Source organism: Hemitrygon akajei, chromosome 2 (assembly GCF_048418815.1).
Source record: "Hemitrygon akajei chromosome 2, sHemAka1.3, whole genome shotgun sequence".
NCBI lineage: Eukaryota > Metazoa > Chordata > Chondrichthyes > Myliobatiformes > Dasyatidae > Hemitrygon > Hemitrygon akajei.
The window spans coordinates 153,623,271-153,638,942 of record NC_133125.1 but is presented as its reverse complement, the minus strand read 5'-3'; the positions used below and the strand labels follow the sequence as shown (position 1 = coordinate 153,638,942).

At 44.6% G+C, this 15,672-nt stretch overlaps 1 protein-coding gene across 3 annotated transcripts in view; it reads right to left on the bottom strand.

Moving 5' to 3' along the window:
* The window catches only part of LOC140717072 (HEPACAM family member 2-like), a 115,346-nt gene that overhangs the window by 73,359 nt on the left and 26,315 nt on the right, over positions 1–15,672 (bottom strand). Inside the window, exons 4-8 of one of the 3 annotated variants that reach the window (XM_073030260.1) lie at positions 10,620–10,736; positions 5,932–6,012; positions 4,046–4,168; positions 3,875–3,958; positions 534–641 (exon numbers count right to left, since the gene is read on the bottom strand). The exons of 1 other annotated variant lie outside the window; for it this stretch is intronic. In XM_073030260.1, the coding sequence (XP_072886361.1) occupies positions 534–641; positions 3,875–3,958; positions 4,046–4,168; positions 5,932–6,012; positions 10,620–10,736 (513 nt within the window). Of the gene's footprint in view, positions 1–533; positions 642–2,083; positions 2,521–3,874; positions 3,959–4,045; positions 4,169–5,931; positions 6,013–10,619; positions 10,737–15,672 lie in introns of those variants that run through there. One more of the 3 variants, XM_073030269.1, reaches the window with a different exon arrangement.

Genomic DNA, 15,672 nt, shown 5'->3' with positions numbered 1-15,672 from the left:
TCAGAATCACAGTCCATCACCTGAAGCTTAATAGAAGACAATGATCCAGAAGACAAGATTAAATCAACAACAGAATGGTTTCAAAAGGAGAAAGATTGTGCTTTGGAATTTCTGAGTCAAGGTCCTGACCTTAATCCTATAGAAGTGCTGTGAAAGGACCTGAAGCAAGCAGTTCATGCAAGGACGCCCGCCAACATCCCAGAGTTGAAGCAGTTTTGTAAGAAGGAATGAGCTAAAGTTCCTCCAAGCCGATGTGCAGGACTGACCAGTGGTTACCAGAAACATTTGGTTGAGGCTATTGATGTATAAGAGTTATTGAAAGCAAAGGTTCACATACTTGTTCCAACAAATACATGTAATATCAGATCACTTTTCTCAATAAATGAATGAACAAGTATAACATCCTCATGTTATTTATTTAATTTGGTCCTCTTTATCTAGTTTTAGGACTTGGTGGAATATCTGAACAAATTTTAGGTCATCCATTCTGAATACTTCAGGAAGTGAAAGTGAGCAAATGATTTGATACTTACGGTATTTACAGCGATATGTTGCAAGGAATACAGTCATTATAATAACACAGCTGACCAATAATGCAATCGGTATGCTCCATGTTAAGATGCTGGTGTGACAACTTTGATCTGAAAATGTGTGACAATGAAACACTGTGTAAATTGAATGTCCCCCAATACAACACTTATTTAGCACCTTCACCATGGTAAACAACCCAAAGAATTTTTAATAAGCATTAGCAAACAAACTTGACACCATACCACAGAAGCAAATGTTATGATATACAGTACAGGTATGCACCGCTTAATATCCATTCGGACAATGTCCAATCAGGACTATGGACGTAATATGCAATTGATTGAAAAGAGAAATCCATGTCATTAGCAATATTTCCCTCTCCCAAACACAAAAGAGAATCCCTCTCAGCATGTTAATGATCACTGCTAAGGCTCGGAGCTTGTTCAAAATGCTTAAAGAAAAAGTGCTTCAAACAATGATTTTTGTTGCATAATGAGAAAGTCAGTGATAAGTCTGCAAGTGCTAATGCAAAGGCAGCAGAAGCAAAATTATAGCGTACAGTATACGTGTAAGTTCTTGGCTATTTAGTCATTACAGGTGTGTGTGTGTGTGTGTGTGTGTGTGTGTGTGTGTGTGTGTGTGTGTGTGTGTGTGTGTGTGTGTGTGTGTGTGTGTGTGTGTGTGTGTGTGTGTGTGTGTGTGTGTGTGTGTGTGTGTGTGTGTGTGTGTGTGCGCGCACTCCCATAACTCCTGGTGAAGTCATCAGGGCGCCATCATGACAAGCTTTTTGCACCCATCTTTTTCGGTGATTGCTCATCATACAGCGTGTCTTGGGCATCTGAAACCCGGCGGAGACCATCCCTCTCCGGGTTTTTTTACGAGGTCGAGTTGCTAGCTCGACACTCAACCCAGGCACAGGTGGAGAGCGTGCAAGGGAGCCAAACTCGGATTCGAACTCGGGACCTCTTGCCCCAAAGTCCAGCACTGATGCCACTACACTGCCAGCCACACTACAGTACAGTACTCCATATAGGTTTGCAAAGTATATAATATTGTGTTCACACAACGTCCAAATTGCATAACGCCCAACTTCACAGAACGTATCAAGGACGTTAAGTGACGCATACCTGTACACAGGGAGACCTAAGTGCTGGACAATCACATTCAACACAATTATGTACACTCTACCACCTGGAGTTTGTGCCAAATTGAGAAGTTCGAGTCAAAAAATAGTCAAGTAATGGATATACTGGGCATCATGGTCCGTACCAAATGCCCCAAGAGTCTTTCACCATGCCTGGCTGGATCTTTGCATGCAAAGACTCGGCAGGAAATCACACAGTAGTATAGAAGCAAAAGCCAGGGACTATGCAAGTCCTCTTTATTGATTCTTAACTCCATAAATTCCCGAGCCAAAGTCAAGTGCACGCAAAGGAGCCTCCTGTTTACCACCAACTACCCTCCCTCAGCAAATTAAATAGAACTCTCCACATTGAACGCCACTTGAAGTGGCGTGGAGTAGAGCGAGGAGACAAAATCTACTCCAGCAGGGGTCTTCAATGTCCAATAGTATGGCATCAGGATTGACCTCACTGAAGGAGCTTTTAAGCAGACAGCTGTGGCAAATGGAAAGAATCAGCGTGATGAAAAATCGCTCCACACATTAAGTTGGTAAATTGGTTTGTTATTTTTAAATTTACCGAGGTGCAGTGAAAAAATAATTTTGTCTGCCATCCATACTGGTCGTTGTATCAGTGGCCAGCTGGTGGCGCAATGACATCAGCATTGGACTCCACAGCGAAGGCTCCTAAGTTCGAATCCAAGTCAGACCATCCCCAAGCACGCTTTCCATCCATGCCGGGTTAAGTATCGAGCTAGCCACTCGGCCTCATAATAAATACAAAGGATCAAGGCAGGAACGTTCACGTCACCCGGTTAATCCTGACACTGCGCGTCAGACAAGAATGGCCGGCTGACTGGTGCGACACGCTGAAAAAAAGATTGTATCAATGCAGTGAAAAGAAGTGAAAGTAAGAAAAGAATGCAGAATATAGTGACAGAGAAAGTACAGTGTGGGAAGACAAGGTGCAAGACCATGACAAGGTCGATTCTGAGGTCAAAAGTCCATCTTATCATACTAGAGGGCCGTTCAGTAGTATTATAACAGAGGGATAACAACTGCCCTCGGGTCTCCTGGTTCTGGTTTTCAGGCTTTTATATCTTCTGCCTGATGGAAATGGGGTGGGGGGGGGGGGGGGGAGGAGAGAGAATGTCTGAGATCAGGGAGGCCTTTATCAAGAAGACTGAGAGGGTTCAGGGAGGCTGCTTTATCAAGGGAACAAGAAGTGTAGACAGTCTATGAAGAGGAGGCTGATTTTCATGATATACTGAGCTGTTTCCAGTTCTCCCAGCACTTTATTATGGTCATGGGCAAAACAGTTTCCATACCAGGCTATGATGCATCTTAAAAGGAAGCTTTCTGTGGTGCATCTATAAAAATTGGGGATATACCACATTTCTTTAGCCTCCTAAGGAAGCAGAGGCATGGTGCACCTTCTTGGCCATGGCATCAAGGGTACAGAGGAGATTTACCAGGATGCTGCCTGGTTTAGAGAGTATGGATTATGATCAGAGATTAAGGGAGCTAGGGCTTTACTCTTTGGAGAGAAAGAGGATGAGAGGAGACATGATAGAGGTGTACAAGATATTAAAGAGTAATGGACAGAGTGGACAGCCAGCGCCTCTTCCCCAGGGCACCACAGCTCAGTACAAGAGGACATGGCTTTAAGGTAAGGGGAGGGAAGTTCAAGAGGGATATTAGAGGAAGGTTTTTCACTCAGAGAGTGGTTGGTGCAAAGAATACACTGCCTGAGTCAGTGGTGGAGGCAGATACACTAGTGAAGTTTAAGAGACTACTAGACAGGTATATGGAGGAATTTAAGGTGGGGTTTATATGGGAGACAGGGTTTGAGAGTCAGCACAACATTGTGGGCCAAAGGGCCTGTAATGTGCTGTAATATTCTATGTTCTATGTATCAACATGGTTAGACCAAGACAGGCAATTAGTGAGTTTCACTCCTAAGAACCTGAAGTTTTCAATCCGCTCGACATCAGAACTTTTGATGTAAACAGGAGTGTGTGCACTCCCTGTTATCAACAACCAGCTCGATTGTTTAGCCAATACTAAAGTAAGGCTTGTACATCCATAGAAAATAAAATGTATAGATTGCAGATTAATCTGGGTTTAACCATGGTGATGGGAGTGGCCACTTCACACAGTACCTGTAACTTCAAAAACATGCTGAGTACACAGAAATGCCAATGTTTGCAACATTAGACTCACTGTTTTGCTGAATCTCTTCCTTTAGGACAGTGATTGAAATGGGAATTATGATGAAACCACTCAAGGCAATGAAAGGTTGAGATCCTGTCAAATGTAAATGATATAATTAGTTGCAAGTATAGTTTTACTGTTAAACCAAGAAATTTTGTACAATAATGAACTGTTCTTTACCTTTTGTTCTTTGGAATTTCCCATTAAAGGAACAGCCAAATTTCAGAATAACAATTGGTGTAATTATGGCCAAAAACAGGGCAGAGACAGTGCATAATGCAACAACAGATATAAAGGCAGCACCTAGAGGAAAGATTCAACAATACTGGTTAGTAATTCATAACACATATAAATTTGTTTCAAATTCATATTTTGGGGGTCTGGGTAGACCTTGGGAGCACAGCTGGTGAAGATTCGAAGGATTCAAAAGATTCAAATTTCAAAGGATATATGCAGTATACAACTTTGAGATTCATCTTTTCCAACGACAGCCACAAAACAAAGAAAACCATGGTACCCTTTCAAAGAAAAACATCAACCCCACCCCCCCCAAGTGCACCTCCCTCACGCGCAAAAGGGAACAAGGAGGAATGATCAAAATCACAGAAATATAAAACACAAAATCAAAATGGTCCATATTCAGTTCAGCTTAGTATTCATTATCTACAGGCTGCAACGTTGCACAAAATAGTAACAGATAAAGGAGCAACCAGGGAATACAGTCCAATCTATAAACTGCAGACCCAGAACTTCGGTATCATCCTCTGTCAGCATCGAGGGAGAGTGAGGTCATTCAAGTGCAGGGAATTTTCCCTTCGGATCAGTGAGCAAGTGAGAGAGACCATCACATGCAAAGAACTTCCTCCGGCAGCAGCGAGCAAAAGACTGGTATCCGAACACTCACTCACATTCCACACTCGCCTTGCTGTTTCAATCCTCTTCATTGCTTTCATCGGTGAGATTGGTGAGAAATGGTGTTGATCTTGGACTCGTGCCCATTTCTAACCTTCCTGGGCAAGAGGCCTCCCATTACCTTCTTGCAGACAGCAAGGCACCAGGAAATACTCCCATACTGACATAAGACTCAGCAACAATGAAAATTAGAGACACATTTGCAAATCAGAATCGTTATGACTTGGAAAGGAACCAATTGGTGATTGTGACTTCATACACCTACTGTCCTTTCCTTGGCAATTTGAGGTGCGGATTTGGAAAGAAATGTCCTTCTAAAATATCAATGTGAATACAGTGTGGGACAACCAAAAGAATTTTCAATGGTAGGTTGAAGCATTAAGAATAACATCTGGACCTGTACATTGCTTTGATTTTCTTGACAAAGGTAGTTTTAGCCTCATCTAGATACCCTCATTTTTGTCTGAACCTAAGCCTTCTTACATGAGCAGATGAACTACATACATTCTCCACAAGGATTTGGAGATGAACCCAGTAATTATTGTTCCATTGCATTTTTCACTTTCCTACTAATCATTCTATTCCTTACTAAATAGTTCTTTCTCCTTGAATGAACAATGCAGAATAAGCTTTCAAATTTTGGATATTTCATTTAAATACACAGCTTCCACTGCATCAGTCATGAATAGGTTCTTGATTAGCCTGGGCATCAAAGGGTATGGGAAAAAGGCAGGGGAGATGGGATGACTGGAAGATTTGGATCAGCCATGATTGAATAGCGGAGCAAACTCGATGGGGCGAATGTCCTACTTCTGTTACTGTATCTTATGGTCTTATGGTCCAATTTAATGTACTGAAGATTGTGTTATACTTGCACTAACTGGAATTGATTCCCCTGAGGAGTGACCTGATACAGGTTATCAAGTCATGAGAACACATTCCTTTTCCAGGATAAGGAAATTTAAGGTTCCTGAGATTCGAAGAGCATGTGAGATGCCAGTTTTTCTACTTATTCCACTTAGAGGGTGCTGGACATATGCAATAAGCTGCCAGAGAAAGTGGTAGAGATGGGTACAATAACAATTCACAAAGGACATTTGGAGAGGGTCACTGAGCTTGAGAAGGATGTGGACCAAACATATCTTTGTGCTCACCTTTAATCGCAATCCAGGAGATGAGGGCAACGAAGGTAGCAACAACAGACAAAATGTTGCAATTAATGAGGCTCTGAAACACTGCAGAGGAAATAACAATAACGTTAGAATGGCTTAATTCCACTTCAACCTACTTGATAGCTATTTATAAATATGAATAAAATGCACACAACCATCATCTCAGGTAATATTGAAGGGACCTGGGTGGGTAAGATTGACAGTGACACTGATGGCTCATAGATTGTTATGAAATACAAAGCTAACACTCAGTTTTACTCTCCCAAATTCAACATTTTTGTCTCTTATGCTTCACTTTCAATAAAATACTAAGTGTACCTGGATTATTCATTGATTAAAACCATTAGTTTCTCTGCACATTCCTTCCTTTCCTTTTTGTTGTTGAACCAACCTCACCAAACATCTTCTACTGTCTTGTATAAAATTTCTCTAAACACATGCTGAAAATATCCAACTCCCAATCACAACACCATATCAGAGTTCTATTGGTTCATAATCCTAACAGTGCGCCCTTCTCAAATACAACTCCTACTATTTACAAATCAGACATCACCGTTCTGTATAAAAACTCATTCATAAATATTAGCAGTCCATCCCCAAGCTCTACTGCATCTCCAAAGACATATGACACAAGTATACAGTTAACGTTTTGAGCCGAGACCCTTCATCAGGACTGGTTGAATGTTCACTCTTTTCCATAGATGCTGCCTGGCCTGCTGAGTTCCTCCACCATTTTCTGTGTTGCTTGAACTTCCAGCATTTACAGAATTTCTGTTATAGGTGTTAGATGAAACCAGGAGAGGGAGGGAGGTGAAGTAAAGCTCTGGGAAGTTGACTGGTGAAAGAGATAAAGGGCTGGAGAAGGGGAAATCTGATAGGAGAGGACAGAAGAACATGGAAGGGAAGGGAAGGGAAGGGAAGGGAAGGGAGAGGAACGCCAAGGGGAGGTGATGGGCAGGTAAGGAGATAATGTAAGAGAGGGAAATAGGGGAAAATGGGAATGGGGAATGCTGAAGGGTGGTGGGGAGGCATTACCAGGAGTTTGAGAAATTGATGTTCATGCCATCAGGTTGGAGGCATCAGGTTGCTGCTCCTCCAACCTGAGTGTAACCTCATCATGACAGTAGAGGAGGCCATGGATGGACATGGGCTGTACAGTTATAATGGGTGGACTCTGGGAGACCCCGCTTTCTCTAGCGGATGGAGCGAAATCCCAATCTATGTCATGTCTCACCAATATACAGGAAGCTATGCTGGGAACACTGCACACAGTAAATGACCCACAACAGATCACAGGTGAGGTGTTACCTCACCTGGAAGGACTGCTTGGTGCTCTGAATGGTAGTGAGGGAGGAGGTGTAGGGGCAGGTGTAGCACTTGTTCCAATTGCAAGGATAAGTGCCAGGAGGGAGATCAGTGGGGAAAACCAAATGGACAAGGAAATCCCTGTAGAAAGCAGAAAGTACGTGGAAGGGAAAGATGTGCTTGGTAGTGGGATCCCACTGGAAATGGCAGAAGTTATGGAGAGTTATGTGCTGGACACAGAAACTGGTGGGGTGGTAGGTAAGGAGATGAAAACCCTATCCCTGGAGGGGTGGCAGGAGATGGAGTGAGGGCAGAAGTGCGCAAAATGGAAGAGATGCGGGTAAGAGCAGCATAGATGGTGGAAGAAAGGAAGCCCCTTTCTTTGAAGGAGGAGGACATCTCCGTAATTCTGGAATGAACTGTATATATACACATGCATATTCTGCATTGTTGTATTTTTACTGATACTCCATATGGCTTGTTGATGTATGTGCAAGAACTGGGAATTGTGTCATGGGGCGGGGTGGGAGGAGAGGTGATGGGTGTTAGGACACCTATTATGTGATTGAAGCTGTCAGTAGTGCAATCTATCAAATATCTGGGGAGCATTCTCTCTGAGGATAGTGGCATTGACAACGACATCCAGGGCCGCATTAAAAAGGCATCAGCTGCCTTTGGGAGACTTCAGTGTAGAGTCTTTCAGAACAGTGTCCTTCGTCACTCCACAAAGGTCGCTGTATATTAAGCGGTGTGTGTCACCACCCTCCTTTATAGCTGTGAACCTTGGGTAACCTACAGCCGTCACATCAAGCCCCTGGAGCGCTTCCACATAATCTGCCTCCAGCGCATCCTGGGAATTACCTGGTGTGAGCAGGTGCCTCACACTGAAATACTTGTAAAGACCAACTGCAGAAGAATTGAGGCCACGATCACCCAGCATCAGCTGCAGTGGCTGGGGCAAGTGATAAGGATGCCCCCATGTCGGCTACCCCGCAGAGTGTTCTACAGCCAGCTACATCATGGTCGACGCTCAGCTGGAGGGCCGAAGAAGCGCTATAAGGATCAGATGAAGAATGCTTTAAGAAAGTGCGAGATCAGACCCGAGGACCTGGAGGATGTTGCTGCTGAGCGTAACACTTGGCGACAGCTGTGTAGGGACGGGGTTTGTATTCTGGAGATGGAAAGAACAACCAAAAAACAGCAGAAGAGAGCCAGGAGAAATGCAGCCATGATTGCCATCACTACCACATATACACGTCCCACCTGCAATAGAGCTTGTGGGTCCAGGGTAGGACTGTATAATCAAAGATCTCACTGTTAAAAAGAGTGGACGTCATCCTCGGATTTAGGAGGACAACCGAAGAAGATTATGTGATTGATATTTTGTCTGTGCTTACTGTGTGTGACTGTTGTTAATGTGTCTTTGCACCTTGGCCCCCGAGTAACACTACCTCATTTGGCTATATTCACTCGTATTCATATACAGTTAAACAACAATTAAACTTGAATTGAATTGAAAGCCTCATCCTGAGAGCAGATGCAGTGAGGATGGAGGAATTGAGACAAAGGGGATGGCATTTCTACAATTAACAGGGTGGGAAGTATATTCCAGATTCCTGTGAGCATTTGCCCCTCCCCACTGATCTCCCTGCTGGCACTTACCTTGCAAACTGAACAAGTGCTATACCTGCCCCTATACCTCCTCCCTCACTACCATTCAGAGCCCCCAACAGTCCTTTCAGGTGAGGTGACACTTCATCTGTGAGACTGCTGGGGTCATCTACTGTATCCAGTTCTCTCAGTGCAGCCTCCTGTAAATCAGTGACACCCAACATAGATTGGGAGCCCATTTCACTGAGCACCTATGTTCCATCCGCCAGAAAAAGTGGGATCTCCCAGTGGCTAATCATTTTAGTTCTACTTCCCATTCTGACATGTCAGTCCACGGTCTTCTCCACTGCTGTGATGAGGCCGCACTCAGGTTGGAGGAGCAACACCTTAATGTTCCATCCGAGTAGCCTCCAACGTACTGGCATGAACATCGATTTCTCAAACTTCCGGTAATGCCCCCCTACCTTATCATTCCCATTCCCTCTCTCATGCATCTCCTTACCTGCCCATCACCTCCCCCTGGTGCTCCTCTTCCTTCTCTTTCTTCCATGGCCTTCTGTCCTCTTCTATCAGATTCACCTTTCTCCAGCCCTTTCTCTCTTTCACCAATCCTAACTCTTTGCTTCACCGCTCCTCCCTCTCCTGGTTTCACTTATCACTCGTGTTCTTTCTTCCACACCCCCCACCTTCTTACTCTGACTTCACATCTTTTCTCCTCCAGTCCTGATGAAGAGACTCGGACCAATCAGCGACTGTACTCTTTCCCATAGATGCTGCCTGGCCTGCAGAGTTCCTCCAGCATTTTGTGTGTGTTACTTGGATTTCCAGCATCTGCAGATTTTATCTTGTTCCTGAGGTAAAATATTTTGAATGAATTTGTCTTATTGTATTTCAGTACAGCTGACAATTTATTGCCCGTCCCTAATCGCCCTTGTCTGAGCATCAGTGAATAAGTTATTGGTGAAAAGGTATTTAATAGCACTTTTAATGACAGATTCAGTCACTTTGCTGTTGATTCCAATTGGGCTGTTTCAGCATCAATTAGTTGGACTGAAGTTGTCCGGCTTTTTTGTCTTCTGTCCAACTTTCTACAAGGTTGAGTATACAGATGTCAGTGTTGCAACTGTATGGCATGCCGGGAACAGAATGATATGTTCTTAAAAGAGAGACAGTGCAAGCCAGAAGATTCATCTCAGTCTCATTGTGAGATCCCTGACATTACAGAGGCTATTCTCCTATCAATTTGATCCACTTCACATGAGATCAAGAAGGAGATGATTATATGGGGTACAGAAATTATATGAGACACATAACATCTCACCTATAGTATTGATGACCTGCACTCCAGAAAGGCTACTAACACCATGCTGTACACACATGAATTTCTGCCAATGAAAATGATCCACCATGTTTCACAGATGCCTAGTTTTAAAGCTGCCAAATCTGTTCTACTGCAAGTCAATCCTGTTCAGCATGCTTGCAGAGAAACACAACATGATGGAAGGTGCAAAGACTTGCCTTCACAAGGCCTGTGTGGCACTCACTTCCAGTAACGCTATTGTCGGCAGAAGCATCCACTACAGGTAGATTAGGAAGGACAAAGTCAATTCAGTTTATCCCTCCCATGCCTCAGACCCATACTGACAGTGATATCTTTCTGGCTAGCTGGTTGATTTATTGAGGTGATACCCAGCAAAACTCGAAGATGGATATTGAAGTCTCCCAACCTATTCAACATTTAACACATACATTACCTCGGTTTGATTTCCTCTCCAAACATGACAGAAGCAAGAATCCACTGTGAGATACCAAAGATGATACCAGTCCCATGATTGATGCAATAATAATTATAGAGTCTTCGCCAGAAACACCTGTTATTTAAATATTCACATAATAGAATAGAGTCAGAGAGTTATAAACAACAAAAACAGGTGCTTTAAAGCAACTTGTCCATGTCAACCAAAGTATCTTTCGGAGATGGTCTCAGTTACCTGCCTTTAGCCCATATCCATCTGAACCAGGGGTTCCCAACCTGGTACCTTGCCAAATTCTATTAGTCCATGGTGTATAAAGATCCTGAAACCCTGTTCATAACCTTTTCTATACATATACCTCTCTGAATGTATTTTAAATTTTGTAATTGCCTCTACTGCTTTATCTGACAGCTTGATCCATATACCCACCCCCTCAAGTGTAAAACACCTTTCCCGCAGCTCCCCCTAAGTCTTTCCCTTCTCACCTTAAACTTATGACCTCTAGCTTTAGTCTCCCCTACCTAGGGAAAAAGACTGCGACAATCATCTTTCCTATGTTCCTCCTGATTGCTTTTAAAATTCTGTTAAGATAACCCACCTGATAGCCTCCTTTTAGCCAGTGAAAAGAGTCCAAGCCTATCTAATCACACAATTTATAAAGGCATTAGAGAAAATGACTATTAGTACTCCCATACTTCAATACAGGCCATTTGGTATACCCATCTGTCAGGAAATTGAGATCAAGTTAGGGTTGATGTTGCTTCAAATCCATAATGACTGAAGGCTCTTGTCCACTGCATTACTGCAACTGAGTTATCATGCCTCCAGGAATGCATGGTGAAGGTGGTCTATTCAGTGATGCCTGCATTAATTTAGTTGGTCGTTCAACTCATTGCCGATTTTGGTGAATTTATGTGTAGTTATAAAACAAAACCTTGTTTTATCCAGTGTATTCTTAGAGAATGTAATGCCTTATATGATTTCACTGTTGCAATTTGTAATAGGAAGATTTAATCTGCGGAAACAGAAAATCTAATGTTAATACTGGTTGAGAGATAAATATTCTGGAGCACAAGAGTGAACTCAATCAGAATCAGGTTTAATATCACCAGCATACATCGTGAAATTTGTTGACTTAGTGACGGCAGTACAATGCAATATATATTTAACAGGATTAAAAAACTGAATTGCAGTATGTATATATATGTGCCATCAGGCTTCTATACCTCCTTCCTGATGGAAGCAATGAAAACAAGGAATGACCTGGGTGATAGGGTTACTTAATGATGGACTCTGTCTTTTTGAGGCATCGCTCCTTAAAGAGGTCCTGAATACTACAGAGGTTAGTGCACATGGTGGAACTGGCTAACTTTACAACTCTCTGCAGGTTACTTCGATCCCCTCTTTCTCTACTGAAGGAAGTACAACACCCAAAACAGGGCCATGGCCCAGAAAGCACTTCTGGGATTATGTGCTTACCTTGCAGTATTTGTAGGCCATTGCTTCCTACAGGGCGAAACCTAACATCATGGCTTTTGTGGTTGGCAGCCAGTGACTAGTGGTTTTCCACAGGGGTCAGTGTTGGGACCACTTCTTTTTATGCTGTGCCTCAATGATTTAGATGATAGAAAAGATGGCTTTGTTGCCAAGTTTGCAGCTGATACGAAGATTGGTGGAGGGGCAGGTAGTGTTGAAGAAACAGGTAGGATGCAGAAGGACTTAAGACAGATTAGGAGAATGGGCAAGAAAGTGGCAAATGAAATACAATGTTGGGAAATGCATGGTTGTTCATTTTGGTAGAAGAAATAAATGTGCAGACTATTTTCTAAATAGCAAGAAAATCCAAAAATCTGAGATGCGAAGGGACTTGGAAGCCTTATGCATAAACCCTAAAAGTTAACATGCAGGTAGAGTCGGTGGTGAGGGAAATGCATTGTTAGCATCCATTTCAAGTGGTCTAGAGTGCGGAAACAGGGTGTGATGCTGAGGCTTTGTGGAGCACTGGTGAGGCCCTGCCTTGGATATTGTGAACAGTTTTGGGTTCCTCAGATAAGGAAAGATGTGGGAAGAGATGTACTGGCATTGGGGGGAGGGGTTCAGAGGAGGCTCATACAGATGATTCTTTGAATGAAAAGATTATCATACGAGGAACATTTAGTGGCTCTGTGTCTGTACTCACTGGAATTTAGAAGGATGAGGCAGGATCCCATTGAAACCTTTCAAATGTTGAAAGGCCTAAACAGAGTAGATGAGGGAAGATTGTTTCCCATGGTGAGGAAGTCCAGGACAAGGGGGCACAACTTCAGGATAGAGGGGCATCCATTTAAAACCAAGATGCCGAGCAATTTCTTTAGCCAGAAAGTGGTGAATTTGTGAAATTTAATACCACATGTAGCTGTGGAGGCCTGATCGTTGGGTGTACTTAAGGCAGAGTTTGACAGGCTCTTGATTAGACAGGTTATCAAATGTTACGGGGAGAATGCTGGGGAATGGGGCTGATGAGGAGAAAATAAGATCAGCCATGATTGAATTGGGGAGCAGACTCAATGGGCCAAATGGCCTAATTCTGCTCCTATGTCTTATGGTCTTACGAATGTCTCTGATGCTTCACTCCAGATCAGCTAAACACCTTTCATGAACACTTTGAAAGAGAGAATAAAACTAGACCTGTGTGGGTCCCTGCAGCAGCTGGTGACCCCATAATTTGTCTGAGGCTAACGTCAGAACATCTTTCATGAGGGCAAGCCTTTGCAGAATGTCAGGCTCTGATGTGCCTGGTACCCTCTGAAAACCTGTGCCAACCAGCTGGTAGGATCCCATGAGGCGGTGCGGCACGGCAGCAGCGGCCTTTCAGACCTGGTGTTACTTTAATTTAATTTTCTATTTTAAGTTTGATACACAATTTTCGATTAGGGCACATGGATAACAGAGTGGCTATCTACCATCGCCAGATACTACTACAATACAGAGATTGCCCAAAAACAAACCTTCACAGAGATCTGCTGGCTGAATTACGCGACGTCGGCTTGCTGAGGGGAACAGGCCTACAATCCTCGGACTTGCCTGATGCTGGGAGCCAGAGATGGATACGTCGAAAGTGATGTGCAAAGAAGCAGCAGCGAGGCAAACGGGCAGGGCTCCTTGCCAGGCTAAAAGCAAACCCTAGCCGGCCAGCTCTCCCGTCCATTCTGCTCTCCAATGGCCGCTCCCTGGTCAATAAAATGGACTACATCCAACTCCAACGCAATACTCGGCGGGAGTACAGAGTTTGCTTCGCGTTTGTCCTCACAGAGACATGGCTCACTGATGGGATTTCAGACGCTGCCATCCAGCTAGACGGGCTAGCTTTGTTTCATTCGGACAGAGATGCAGCTGTCTCCGGTAAGACTCGCGGTGACGGTGTCTGTGTTTATATCCACACGGAATGGTGTAAGAACTCTCTGCTGGTTTCCAGACACTGCTCATCGTTAGTGGAGTTTGTGGCAGTTCGATGCAGACCATTTTATTTGCCACGGGAATTCACCTCTGTCCTTATATTTGGTGTCTACATTCCCCCCTGCGCTAATGCTAAGGAGGCGCTCTGTGAACTGTACGGGGCTATTAGCAAACTGCAGAACGCACATCCTGATGGCCTGTTTATTGTCGCCGGTGATTTTAACCACGCGAACCTTAAGTCAGTGCTCCCCAAATTCCATCAGTATGTGGACTTTGCAATGAGGGGGGAGAACGTGTTGGACCTGGTTTACACAAATATCCCCGACGTGTACCGGGCAGAGCCCTGCCCCCACCTCGGATACTCAGACCACATCTCTGTTATGCTAATCCCAGCATACAGACCGCTCGTCAGGCGTTCCAAACTAGTTCAGAAGCAGGTGAAAACCTGGCCAGCAGGAGCCATCTCTGCTCTTCAAGACTGCTTTGAGAACACTGACTGGCACACGTTCAGGGAGGCTGCAACCGATGGCGACTCTACCAACTTAGAGGAGTACACAGCATCAGTGACCAGCTACATCAGCAAGTACATTGATGATGTTACTCTGTCCAAGACCATCACTATATGTGCCAACCAGAAGCCATGGATGACCGCAGAGGTGCGTGCGCTGCTGAGGTCCCATGACTCCGCCTTCAGAGCAGGCGACAAGGCAGCTCTAACAACAGCGAGGGCCAAACTGTCCCGGGCCATCAGAGGGGCAAAGCGTGCACATGCCCAGCTAATCCACAGTTACTTCCAGGACAGCGGCGACACGCGGCGCATGTTGACGGGCATCCGGGACACCACCAATTACAGGACAACATCACCTGACTGTGCAGGTGATGCCTCCCTCTCAAATGCGCTGAATAACTTCTACGCCCAGTTTGAGGTGGAAAATGATGTCTCGGCGAGGAAGTCTACCCCTCCTACGAATGACCAGGTGCTGTGTCTCTCCTTGGCCGACGTGAGAAGAACCCTGTGCAGGGTCAACCCACGGAGGGCTGCTGGACCAGACAATATTCTTGGCAGAGTGCTCAGAGGATGTGCAGACCAGCTAGCAGATGTTCTCACTGACATCTTCAACATCTCCCTGAGCAGCGCCACGGTTCCAACGTGCTTCAAAGCCGCCACCATCGTCCCCGTGCTGAAGAAGTCTTCAGTGTCCTGCCTAAATGACTACCGTCCCATCCATCATCATGAAGTGTTTCAAGAAGCTCGTCATGAGGCATATGAAGACCCTGCTGCCCCCTCACTGGACCCCCTGCAGTTTGCGTACCATCCCAACCGCTCAACAGATGACGCCATTGCCACCACCCTCCACCTGGCTCTAACCCACCTGGACAAAAAAAGACACATACGTTCGAATGCTGTTCATAGACTTCAGTTCAGCATTCAACACAATCATCCCTCAGAAACTGATTGGAAAGCTGAGCCTACTGGGCCTGAACACCTCCCACTGCAACTGGATCCTAGACTTCCTGACTGGGAGACCTCAGTCAGTCTGGATCAGAGGCAGCATCTCCAACACCATCACATTGAGCACGGGGGCTCCCCAGGGTTGCGTGCTCAGTCCACTGCTGT